Source organism: Nothoprocta perdicaria, unplaced genomic scaffold (assembly GCF_003342845.1).
Source record: "Nothoprocta perdicaria isolate Ctin4 unplaced genomic scaffold, notPer1 scaffold_75, whole genome shotgun sequence".
NCBI classification, from domain to species: Eukaryota; Metazoa; Chordata; class Aves; order Tinamiformes; family Tinamidae; genus Nothoprocta; species Nothoprocta perdicaria.
The window spans coordinates 2,923,825-2,936,071 of NW_020456032.1; the positions used below are offsets into that span (position 1 = coordinate 2,923,825).

The 12,247-nt window shown below is 43.6% G+C and overlaps 1 protein-coding gene across 1 annotated transcript in view; it reads right to left on the minus strand.

Annotated features, from left to right (window-relative positions):
- Positions 1-11,029: 11,029 nt before the first annotated feature.
- Positions 11,030-12,247, minus strand: part of DNAH9 (dynein axonemal heavy chain 9) — a 155,076-nt gene continuing 153,858 nt past the window's right edge. Inside the window, exon 70 of the mRNA XM_026051405.1 lies at positions 11,030-11,655. Coding sequence (XP_025907190.1) covers positions 11,428-11,655 — 228 coding nt within the window. The 3' untranslated portion in view covers positions 11,030-11,427. The remainder of the gene's footprint in view (positions 11,656-12,247) is intronic.

The following is a 12,247-nucleotide window of genomic DNA, read 5'->3' on the forward strand; positions in this document are numbered from 1 at the left end:
GAGGTGACCAAGTGAGGCCATGAGTAAGTGAACACTCCTCTCCATTTACATGGCCGTATGTCCCAAGTGACAGTCTTTGTTTAAATGTTCAGTTCACGAATAAGGAAGTTGCTGGACCAAGTGCAAATATGGATACTGTCCACTCAAGTACCCCATGCAGATGCTGTCCCAGGCTGTTTAACATTGACCAYTCTGACTGACGAATATCGCAGGCCCTCCATTAGCCTGTACTATCTATCTGGGCAATAATCCTCCAAAGAAATGCTCGAACCATCTCCTGGGCTCTTCCACTCATGCAAATGTTTCAAACAGTTGTGTCCCATAACACCCATCCCAAAGCCTTTCTAGGCAAAATATCTTCAGGGACTCTGCCAGCACCACAGAAAATTGTCAACATTTCTCTGAGAAGGCACTCTTACCTGGAAGGCTGAAGTTTCTTTCTAGGAACTGCATTCCTGTGGCTTGCTTAGTGCACTGGAATTGATTGGTTATCTTGAATGACAGTATTTCAGCATGCACAGGTGTTCTTATTTGCTATTTTTTTTTTTTTTTTTTTTTTTCTCAGTATCTCTAATTCCTGATAGTTTTTCACTGAAAAGGCACATGATTCAAGACTAGGAACAGTGATGAGCCTGATCCCTAGCACTTTGATGAGGAAAATATGATGGTATAGTCAACTTCCCTAATCCAGAGAGGCATTGTGATGTTTTATACCGTTATGTCTATGGATTTGACACCCTCTCAAAATAAACACTGTAGAAGAGGAAACATTTTTATTAATCTTGTTTGCCAGAAAACCATTCTCCTGTCATACTGTGACTCGTGTCGCAAACTAGTGTCTGTCCAGAATTAGAGTGTTGGAACTAGGAGGGACAGCTTTCCCCAAATCCTCCTGCTTTCCTTCTGGAAAGGGTTCCACTAGCAGTATTTAGAGAGGCTGCTACCTGCACGTTGACCTTTCTGCTTTCTTCTCCTTATGTCTGAGTCACCATCTCATTCTGTACTCAGGAGAAAAGCAGGATGCAGTCACATTCCTCTGTATAGTAAAACTACAATCTGCCTTGATTAATCTAATATACTCCGRAGGATTGATCTGTCTTTTTCTCTAACCAACAGGTGAAAACAGTCATCTGGGGCACATCCAGTTCCCAGAGTACCTGAACAGGGACTAGGGGAGGGTGGTGTTGAAAAGTTTATATTCTTTCCTACAAACTGATAAGTCTTCAAATAGCCCAAGCAGCAACATGTAACAACATGTAATAGTGAGTTGTACTAGATTTCATACAAATCACTGTTATATGTATGTGGGTGTAGATACACACGCACACACCTGTATGCATACAACTGTAGTAATGTCTGTAAAAATGAGTAATTTCTGACTGATCCTGCAACAGCCTAATCTTCCAAAATATATTGACTCATTCTTTGAAATACAGAAAACTATTTTTAATGAGCCACACAGATCACCATATGGAATGGAAATATTATCATAAAAGTCTTCTAATTGCAGTGAATTGTGTTTTAAAGGAAAAAAAATTGAATATTTTTCAATGTTTTAATGTTCCTTTTATAAATAATATTCTTATTTGCTGGGAGTGGGGGGGATAGGGAGGGCAAGGGGAGAAACAGGGACAGTTACCCCAGGAATAAGCCCTCCTTTCATAGCTTACACTTATTTTCTACTTACCGTTCTGCTTTCCTGGCGGGCTGCAAAGCTAAACCCATGAATCTAGGCTTCTTGCATGCATATTTTGGTTCTTGTGACTTTCAATCAGAAGCTTTCCTGTCAGAGGGCTGCAAGAGCCTGGAATCATGGTTTTGTAAGAGATGGGTAGGTCCTGGCAGCTGGGAAGATTTCTATATCTTCTTCCTCCACAGCAAGCAAATCCATCATGAAACAGGGTAACTTTAATTGTATTTGCTGTAAGTGGTCTAATTTGTGATTCATTTGCCATCTTCCATTGCTGTAATGAAAAAAAATAGCTAGTTTATCTTTTGTTTCAGATTTAATGATTAATCTGGAAGGAGGGACTTTGGGGAATATGTYTAGTACATATAGATTTAATGTTCAGATGTATTTCAGATGAGTAAAACTTACTACTGGAAAGAAGAGGGAAGGAGGCTTAAAGATTTTCAATAACAGTGTTATTTAGCAATAAGCCTGTGTTGGGGCTGTTTCTGAGCGCATAGCCACTTCTGTGTTATATGTTCTTAAGTGGATCATAGAAGGGATCGTTTTGAGCCTCTCAGCGGGTTTTAGGCTGCAATGGAGGTGCCCTCACCGAGCCCAAAAATCTGGGAAAAACCCACCTCCATTTCACCTCCCGGAGCCCTGAGAGTTAGGAGAGCGTTGGAATGATCCCCTTGTTTTAAACTCACGGATGTAAACCAGAACGTGATCTCTAATCTCAGACAGCAGACAGCAAAAGCCACGTCCCGCGCCCCTGCTGTGACTCCACGATGTCCGGGAGGTCTCCATCAKCACCATCTCCACCGCAGCGAGACGGCGTCCCACCACCCCGACGTCCTGCCCACGTGCTTCGTAATAGCTTCTGACCTTCAGTCTGTAAACCTGTTAGAAATTTTTGTAGCAAGAATTTCTTGGCTCTGAGAAAGACACTTCTTACTGTAACTATTTTTAGTTTGGGGGACAATATTTCTTAAGAGGAGTTGAGTGGATATTTTTGTGCTTTAGCCCAGTTTATGGATTCCATGTTTATTATACAGTAGTACTAAAGAGGAAGTACATTTGTATCTGTAACTTTGCACAGACTCTTGGTTAACCATTAAGTAAGCTTCAAGATGAGCAGTATTTGACTGTTTTTCTCTGTATTATTCTTGTTGTTATACTTACCTGTAAAGCACATTCTGTATGTACTGTAAACAAAAATATTATCAGTTTAGTAAAATTTAGAGTCTTAAGGATTTTTCCACTTTTGTCAGTAACAAATATTTATGGATTCAAAAATAAAGGCAATTTCAACATATAAACTGTTTCTCTTTTGATATCTATTGGGGAAAAACAAAAGGCCATTTCCCTGGCAGCATTCCCAATCTTTGTAACCAGCGTTTGAAACCTAAATATCTATATTTCTGTGTGTACTTAAATAGCATCTATTAAAATGAATGCTACAAGGTCTGGAAGAGTCATTATTTTTACATACCTATTCATTACATTTCATCCTCATGACAAAAAATAACCACAACAATAAAAAAAAAATAGTAGAAGGATGAAGTAAGACAATACTATTTGACATAAAAGTTTTCAGTGTAAATCTATTCAACTTTTACATGATTTTATTTTAATTTGAACTTTTTTTTYCCATTATTTTTATGATTCATTTTCCATCTACAAAGCCTTGTATTGCAAGGTCAGAACTYAGGAAAGGGCCATAGTGCTAGAGACTTTAACACAGAATAGATTTGTTATGGGCAAATAGGTTAGAGGAACGCCAGTGGGGTCAGAGCTTGACCTCAGTAGACACCTCTCACCTCCACCATGGCAGGAAAGGCAAAAGACAGCATTTTTATCCAAGCTAGTGCAAAGTTTGGGGTTTCCTACAGCTACAACTACCAGGGAAAATGTGGCAGGATGTTTGTTTTGATTCTTGGAAAGGAATTGCATATGTTCACACTGATTTGCCTTCAGCATTAGGCAAATTTGCTCACATTAAAAACACACTGCTTGATAATTGGGAATGATTTTTGAAAAGAAAATTGTCCAGGCACCCAAACTCCTTTCTAGCATAACACTGGGACTGAACAAAGCAGGTCAGATACCACATGGTGATGCTCCCCTTCCACCAGGAAACAGCTCACCGCAATCCTGGACTGTTGGACTTTGGAGAAGCTCTTCTCACCCCCTGGAGCCACCTCTCGGCCTGTGTTTCTCCTCCAGCTCCTGCAGCTCATAGCTATGACGTGCAGCTCTGGGTAGGTGCTGCACATCCCAGGGACATCCCAGGGAGCCCTTCCCACCACTGCCTCAGTGGAATGCTGGCATGATCCAATCACTATTCCTCACAGCATCAGAGTCTAAGCTTCTCTCCTGTCCTTCCTCAAACACGGTTTTCTGTTTCTTTGCTGATGAGCTTAACTAGCTAATCAGCTAATCAGCATCCAGGGGACCTCTGGTGTGAATGCAGGACCTTTTCTGTTTCTCTTGCCTCTCTAGTGCTTGGGGTCTTCTATCTTTGAGCAGAGCTCAACGTCAGAAAGGCCCAATCAGCACTTCATGAACCCAGCAGAGTTAATTAAAATATATTTTCAAGTTTCATTTTGCCTGGCAGTTCTATTCACAATTACCCAACCCCTCGTAGCACCAATAAGTGGAGAGGGAGCAATGGGGAATGAGTTAATTTCTTCCCTTCCCATAAAAGGTATCACCTGTTGAYGGTGGAGGAGGACGTCAGCCCAATCACCTGTTGGTGGTGACTGCGATACCACGGGTGACATAGGAGCAAGATGACCCTGAGAAATGAAGCTGGTCAGCAAAGGCCCTGAGCAGTCTGGGCAGRAACACAAGATGGTTTTGCCCGTGCAGCCTGTGCTCTGCAGCCAGGCCTGGCCTCGGCAGCTTCCCTCTAAAACTGCAGCTCGAATGYCAGCAGCAGCACCAAGAGCCATCCTGCCTCGCTGGACACCTGAGGATGAGCCACCCTCTCGAGGGAATCCCCTACAGTCACAGGGCACCTCTAGGCATCTCCCTTGCTCCCTGCCTCTCTTGGGCCATAAGGAAGGTTTTCCTTATGAGATTCCCACACAGACCTGCACTTTTCAGGACATGGGACAGGCAGGGGCACCCCTGCAGAGCTAGGAAGCAAACGTGGCCTGTTAGAGCTGCTGCTGATTTCCCAGCAGAGCRGTGGTAATAAAGCTGTATGAATGAGCTCCTGGCAGCAGCAGGGAGCTGAGGACAAAATTAATGAGTGTTCAGTCAACTGCTTTAACCGTTACGCTAAGGTACCTGCATTAATCTTAGCCTGAAAGCACTCCCCTCCAGCCTCACCCCAAAAGCAGGTGGTATAAGGTACYTGTAGGTAACTTTGGCAGATAAAGTGGTATCCTGCCTACCGAGGCAGTGCAATGTAGGAGGATGTCAATCCACCTCAGTGCCTTGGGAAAGGTCGTATGGGTCCTTCATGGCCCTTTGATTTCTCTTGCATTTGCTAAYGCAAGTAGGAGGCAATGCTGTGACCATGGACCTGATGCGCTCTTCCCTGAAGGTCCAGTTCTGAGGGTCTCTCAGGCTCCTCTCACATTGTATTCTAATTGAGGCCTTGCACAAAAGCTTCCAAGCTCCCCAGGGTCCTTGGACACGTGTCTGTATCAGATGCTACCTACAACTTGGGTTTGACTCACAGGCTGCAGGAATTGGAAGCAAAGCAGGCAGTCAAGAACGGGCCAGAACGTATGCACTCATAGGCTGTAACGCCCATGTTGTCTCCTTGCAGGAACAGAAGATGAAGCCAGGGAGACACTGTGGGATGCAAACTACATATGTGAAACAGATGGGGACCATGTATGCATCTTCTCTCAGCCCCAGTCTGTGCAGGCCTCCTRTCACCCACTGAAAGGCATCACATTCTTCATTGCTTTGAATCCCTTTCCGAAGGGTGGGAAACCACTGTGTGTTCAGCAAGACACCCTAGATAGATAGCAATTCATTTCTCATTATCTACTCATCTTCCTTCTATCTGCTGCTTCTTTCCAATAATAACATTACACTAATTAATTGAAACACTTGTTAAGTAGACAGAACTCAGTCAAAGTGCAGGCAATGTCATAACAACTCGGTTCCATAAAAAGCACACCCTGATGGCAGATGAGAAAGCAGGACAGGATTTCCAAAAATTGTTCTGTTCAGATTCACCCTGTCTCTGCTCCGAAACAAACTCAATGGACACATCTCCACCAGCCTGCCAGGCACCTAACAACACTTACAACCTAACAACATTCTTCTTTTCACTTCAGCAATTATGCGTTTGCTGAATAATTTTCTAAGCCCCTTTGAACCCTGTTTGTTTCTTATAATCATTTCCCTGTTTATCCAGTCTCATGTGCAGCCAGGTGCTTTGATGACTGCAACATGAGACTGCCATGAAATTACACACAGCTGATCACACACAGCAGTACCGGGATTGTCTCCAGAAGAAATCACGGGCCTCCCACAGTAGTGTATAACATCCCAGCTACTGTTGTCAGCTCTTAAGGGGTTTTGGCCCAAAACCCTTTTCTATGTCCTATAATGGAAGGAGGGAGGATGGCTTCCCACCTGATTCTCCAAAATCTAGCAGTCCCAGCACCTTCTCACCCAAGACTAAACCAGGAATTGCTAGCTAGGGGAAGCCCATAGCATGAGGATACCACCCTTTTTTCCATAACTACTCCTTCTCTTGACTTCTAGGGGAGCTGAAAGATCCCTCCTGTTCTCTTTGCAGTCACAGTCAATACCATGGTGCTCAGCCAGCCTAGAGGAAGGGCTAGGCTGAAAGAAACATCTCCTACCCTCAGCTTGCATTCATTTGAAAATAGCACCAGTTGTGGTCAGGAGGAGACTTGAGGTTGACTTGAGAGTTGAGGTCAGGAGGAGGAGCAGGGTCTAACCCAAGGCCTCATAATGATGCTGCCCTGGCTCACGCTGGGCCAGCTGCTCCCTCAGCTAGCAGGACATTTCTGCAACCCTGAGACATAAGTGGAGCAGGCAGCTGYAACGCCTGCATACCTCAGCCACCTCCTGCCCCCAAGTTAAGGCTCAGTGTTAGTATCACATGGAGAAAAATAACCAGAGAACATGTCTGCAGAAACAAAGCAAGGGCCTGGGGAGAGCATTTGTGCTGGTCTGCTAGCCAGTTAGTTCAGGGAGAGAGCAGGGATCCACCACCTCCTTCCCTGCTAGCTCTTCTGCTGAGCTTTGCGTGCTAACACTGCTCCACAGAGCAGGCACTGCGGGGCCAGTACTGCTGTCTGCCAGCACCAGAAAAGAGAGGAGAGAAATGGTTTGCCTGCTCCATAAATGTGGCCAAGAATCCGTTTTTTTTTTTTCTCMGTCTATGATTGGGTTATCCCAAGGGAGATGTTCTCACACGTACCTTCCTCTCGTGACTGTCTAAGAGCCATGGTGGTGAGATCGAGGCACTTGCAGACCTCTGCTCGGGTCCTTGCACCAAACCAGGTCATCACCTCTTCAGTTAAGAGTCCATTTCCCATGTGAATATGCCAAATGTTGGGGTCTCCAGAACTGTAGAGCGTATTTGCTGTCCTGGAACAAACCTTCATCACGGGCATGAGCAACTCTTACCCATGGAAGCTTTCATCATACTTCACACAATCCTACAAATACTCTGATTTTGAGAAGGAAACTTTTTTTAACAGCACAAATAGAATTCCTGAAACAGCCCTTCCCAGAAACTGGAGATGCTGCAGACACTAAAGCTCCCATAGCACACATGTGTCTCCTTTTAACCCTTGCCATGCTCTTGGAAAAGTTAAGAGAAGGCATTGAGCCGAGGCTTGGTCTGCTTCTTGTGGCTTTTGGCCCTAAGCAAAATGAGTGCTATAACAGCATTCTAGAAGTGAACCTGATAAGGCTGTCCATAGATAAACATAATGGCTGCAAAACCTTTAGCAATGAATATACAGTTCCAAATAAGTCTTCTGCTGTAGCAGGCACACTAGCATTCACATTAGAAGGGCTGCTCATGACTTCATGCTCATGACTGCTTCCTATAGTCYAAAAGCTTTTTAAAATTAGGTGCACACCAATTAACAACACAAATATATCCACAGATCCATTTAGACAACTGCACTCATTTAAAAGACAATCCATAACAATGCACACAAATCTAATAACTCATTTMTAATTAAATATATTAACACTGCTTTGTAGGAGGAGTGGCCTTAGCTGATATGTTACAGCTAGTTTCGTCCTGTAAATGATTGAGCAGTAATAGGTGCAGTATTTGCATCACTGGGCACTGACAATGCTGTTAAAGCTGTAACAAATTTGCCTTGGCAAGTCCAATCTAATGACCATCACCTGGGTTCTCCTTTTCTGTGTCTAGTCTACCTTCTCTTTCCCTCTGTGAGAAATAGCTGTAGCAGGATGGAGCTTGTTAACCCCCAAATTTGGGGCACCATTACAAGGGATTTCTGAAGATTTTACTCTGAAATGTCTTCTTTGCCAATTATAATTTGCAGCAGGTACAACACCCCCAGGCTACAGAAAAGCCTTTTCTCTGTCTCAGGAGAGTTCATTCAATTTTAGCTGATAGGAAGCATTCACTAGTTCAGTTTTATTCATTTCACTTTTATCTCTTTGGAAAACGTCAGGAGTCTGGAGTAAACTAATTGACCGTAGATGTTCTGAGCAGTCATGCCCGAGCCGAGCCTAAAGGAGCCCCATGGGGCACTGCAAAGTGTTAGCAGCTGCAGAGATGCATGGGAAGCACGAGATCTAGTCTGTGCTCTCCAGGTCAACCAATGCCTGATCTTGCAGGTGAAACCATGCGATGCAGGAACTGCCTGAACTACTGGGACAGGGCAAGAAGGCAGGATTCCGAGGCTCGTCCTCAAGCGTCGAAGCATCTCACTGATCTAGTGACTCCTGAGCTCTACATGTATTTAGCAACGCAGCATCAAACATTTTGGCATACTTGAYCTCTCCAGGAGGTACCCAGGATGAGGCAGAAAAATCGCATACTGAACGAGCCTAATTCTAATTGCTCGTTATAAAGGAGACTGGCTAGGATTAACACACTTACCTTTCCATTGCTTAAATTTAAGTCACATGAATGTTGTGCTGATAATYTAGCTCGCAAGCAACCCTACCATTCATAGAATCATAGAATGCTTAAGGTTGGAAGGGACCTCAGAGGTCAATTCAAGTGGTGACAGTCCATGCTGTTTTAATATTCCACTTAAGCTGCTTTTAGAAACTGAGCATTCACTCACCTGGTGGCCATGGCTGCATTTCTAGGCAGGAGAAGCGTTGGGGTCCCAGTGGAAGAGAGAAGAGGTGASTGGCGAAGTCGGGGCAAAGGAAAAGGTGAGGGGATGGGGGGGGTCCATACGGCAGGAGAGGAGCTTCCAGGCTGAAGATGAAGACTGGTGCCATGTGACTGATTCCTCTGTTGGAAAAGACATCTCACAGTATTTTCAGCTTGCCCTAAAAATAATAAACCACATGAGCCCTTGCTGCCTGCCTACCTGCCCTCTTGGTCTCATGCTGCAATTGCTGCCTGCCCTGTTYCACAGGAATCCCAGTTTTGCCTTGGACACCACAGCTCTCTGAGCCCATTGCTCTTCTTTGCTCAGTCTCTTCTGCTCAAACAAGAAGGAGAAGTGGGAAGAGAGCTGAGAACTGGAAATGTCCAGCAGGCAGCTAACCCCAAAGAGCTCACAAACAGAAGCGACTCACCTTGGACTAACGCATTGATCCTAACGAATAGCTTCCTCAGCTGTATTTAATTGCCTGTTTTAAGTAGATATGGCATGAAGATCTCACATTTGTCAAGACTTTTTTTTAATCCCCCCAATCCCTCCAAACACCAAATCCTTCATTCTCCTTCTCTTGTAACATTTTGCAGCCAACTCCTCCCCGTGATGATTTTCAAAGGATGAAGAATGAGCACCATGGTGACATTTCTAGTATCTATAAATATCTCCCTGCTACCCTGCCTGCCCAATTGGTGAATTATGCAGGAAGATATATATAATAAAACAATCATCGGATACGTTTTGTTGTCAACATCCCATTCTTCTTAAGCTGGCAAGAGAATAGGCCAGGCCTTTCCTCTGGAAAGAGCAATCAATGCCTGGGGAATCAGCGAACTTTTCCTTTCCTGTAGTTACAGAAGCATCTTGCAGGGCAGAGAGCAGCTCTAGTATGCTAGGAAAAAAAAAAAAAGGCACCAAGGCTTTAAAATTCAAGAAGCATTAAGTTCAGGACAGAAGTAGGCTCTAGAATGTCAGGAAATCCCATATACAAAATATTGAGAAGCCTGTGGTAAAAGGAGCATATAAGAAATACTGAAGAAAGACCAAACCAGCAACACTGCTCAAAGCCTGATACACTTCCCTTCATTCTCACCCCACTTTAATTCAGCAGTGCCTTGTTTATAGAATTAAACCTGCACGGGGAAATGCAAAGAAAATATATCGAAGAAATTGATTTTGCAAAGCCTTGGAAAGTGGCCAGTTTCCATCCCCATATCCAAATTGGTAGGTTTTAATCTAACCCTGAGCTTTTGTCACTGAACAATAGAGCTCTCCCTGGCTGAAAAGCCCTATTCTAGCCAGACTCTGGATATTTAGGGCAGTCTAGAGAAGCTGCTATCTCATATATGGATTAAGGAGCATTTTAAAACAGGAAGCTTAAGACATCTCTCTCCTCTGCATTAGACACTTGCAGATTTTTTTTGCTAAGAGATAACTAGTTTCATTATTATTAATTTTTCTGGATATACCTTGCAGACACAACATGGTAATTAAAGTTTGTGCCGGAGAGTTTTGCCATCTTATCTTGATCCTGCTGGTCACATTCCCCCAGATCTTAGAAGACACAGAATTCTGATTTCCTTGTTCTTGCAGGAAAACAGCTGCTACTTTGCCCTATAAGTGGTGGGACGACCAGCCCAAGAGGGTCACTCTGCATCTCTTGCAAAGTCTGAAGGTGTTACCCATTACCATGACTGCAGAAAGCCGAAACCCTGGATTAGCACAGAGCTGTCCATGTTCCCATTAGTCTGAGCTGAGGCCATTCATGAAGCCAGTCAGCTTGCTGGAGACAAACTTCAGTTTAACTGAATGTTGATGTGTCCCTGAGGGCATCCTCTGAGGCCACGAGTGAGGAATAAACATTTTTCTTAGTGAATTTATATTATAAGGAAACATTCATCTTAACCACTGTGCTGAATTTTTAACCTTTAATTAGATTAAGAACTGGATTTTAACACTATTTTAAATTGTTCAAACATTTATAGGGATATTGGAGCAAGAAAAAACTCACGACCAAAACAACTGCAGGATTCTCCACTTTTCAGCATCATTCATAAGACAAAAATATTCATCTAAAGAAAAAAAAAATGGTTTAAAGAATTTTACAGATTCTGAAATATATAAGGATTTGAGAGAAGTCCATGAATTTTATAACTACTTTGGAACTACCGAAGAGAAATAAACATTAAACTGAGATTTAAGCTTAGCACTACCTGGGTCAGAAAGACAGCTCCAGTGTACAACGTAGCAATGACAGGACACTGATTTACAAATCCCTTCTGCAAACAGGTGTTACAAACTTTTAGGTTCTATTTACCTTATTTTTAAATGTCCCCTACTGAGAGCAATGGAGATTGGGTTCGATCTCAGAATAATACATAATTTTGGACATTACGTTGTTAGGAATTTCCTAATCCTCTGCTAGTGAGCCTAGATCTGTAGCAGTAAGGCCACACCAGCRAGCACCCACTTGGAAGGATTTTCCTTCGTTTTAAGGTTAAAAGTCCACACAAACGTTGGTCCTCTTTGGCGTGTTTTGTAGACAGGACATGGGTACACAACACGGGCATCTTGCTTGTCAGCAGGAATGGCCTTGATRAAAATGACAGGCATGGCCGGGGTTAGCTCCTTGATCCTTGCATCTGTGATGATCCCCATCTACAGATGAAATAAGAGGTCTTAGTTAGGTTTCCAAAGTCCTCAGACCCCCCAGACTAGGTCCAGGCAGATAACATTCACCTAGCTGTGATTCTGGTCAAACCAGAACCACATTGGGGAAATCTGCTTGCTCTAGGACCAAATGTAGACTCCAGAAAAAGGTTCAGGTTGGAAAGCAAACCTCACATGAGAAGAGGCCAAAAAGCACCAAGTGTCCTACCACAGCTTCAAAACTGGAACACAACATGGAATGCTCTTCTGCATACTGACCACGGGAAGTGTGTCGCCAGACCCCAAAWCCGGCTTCTTTTCAACTAACATATGCTGATAGCACAAGATGGATACTGAAGGACTGCTCCAGATGGAATATTATCTTAAAAGAAGAAGCCAACATGATCCTTTTCAGAGCAATGTCTTCCCTCAGCAGGCTGTCTGACCTGGGAGAAGGACAGTGTGCTGTGAGAGCACAAAATCAACTGACTTGTTTCCCCAGTGCTCATCTCTTGGGCAGCTTCTGCTTCTCTTTCTGAGAATAAAATGCCCTCCACATCAATTAGGAATAGCCTGCAAAATTGCTTGATGGAGGCCGGAG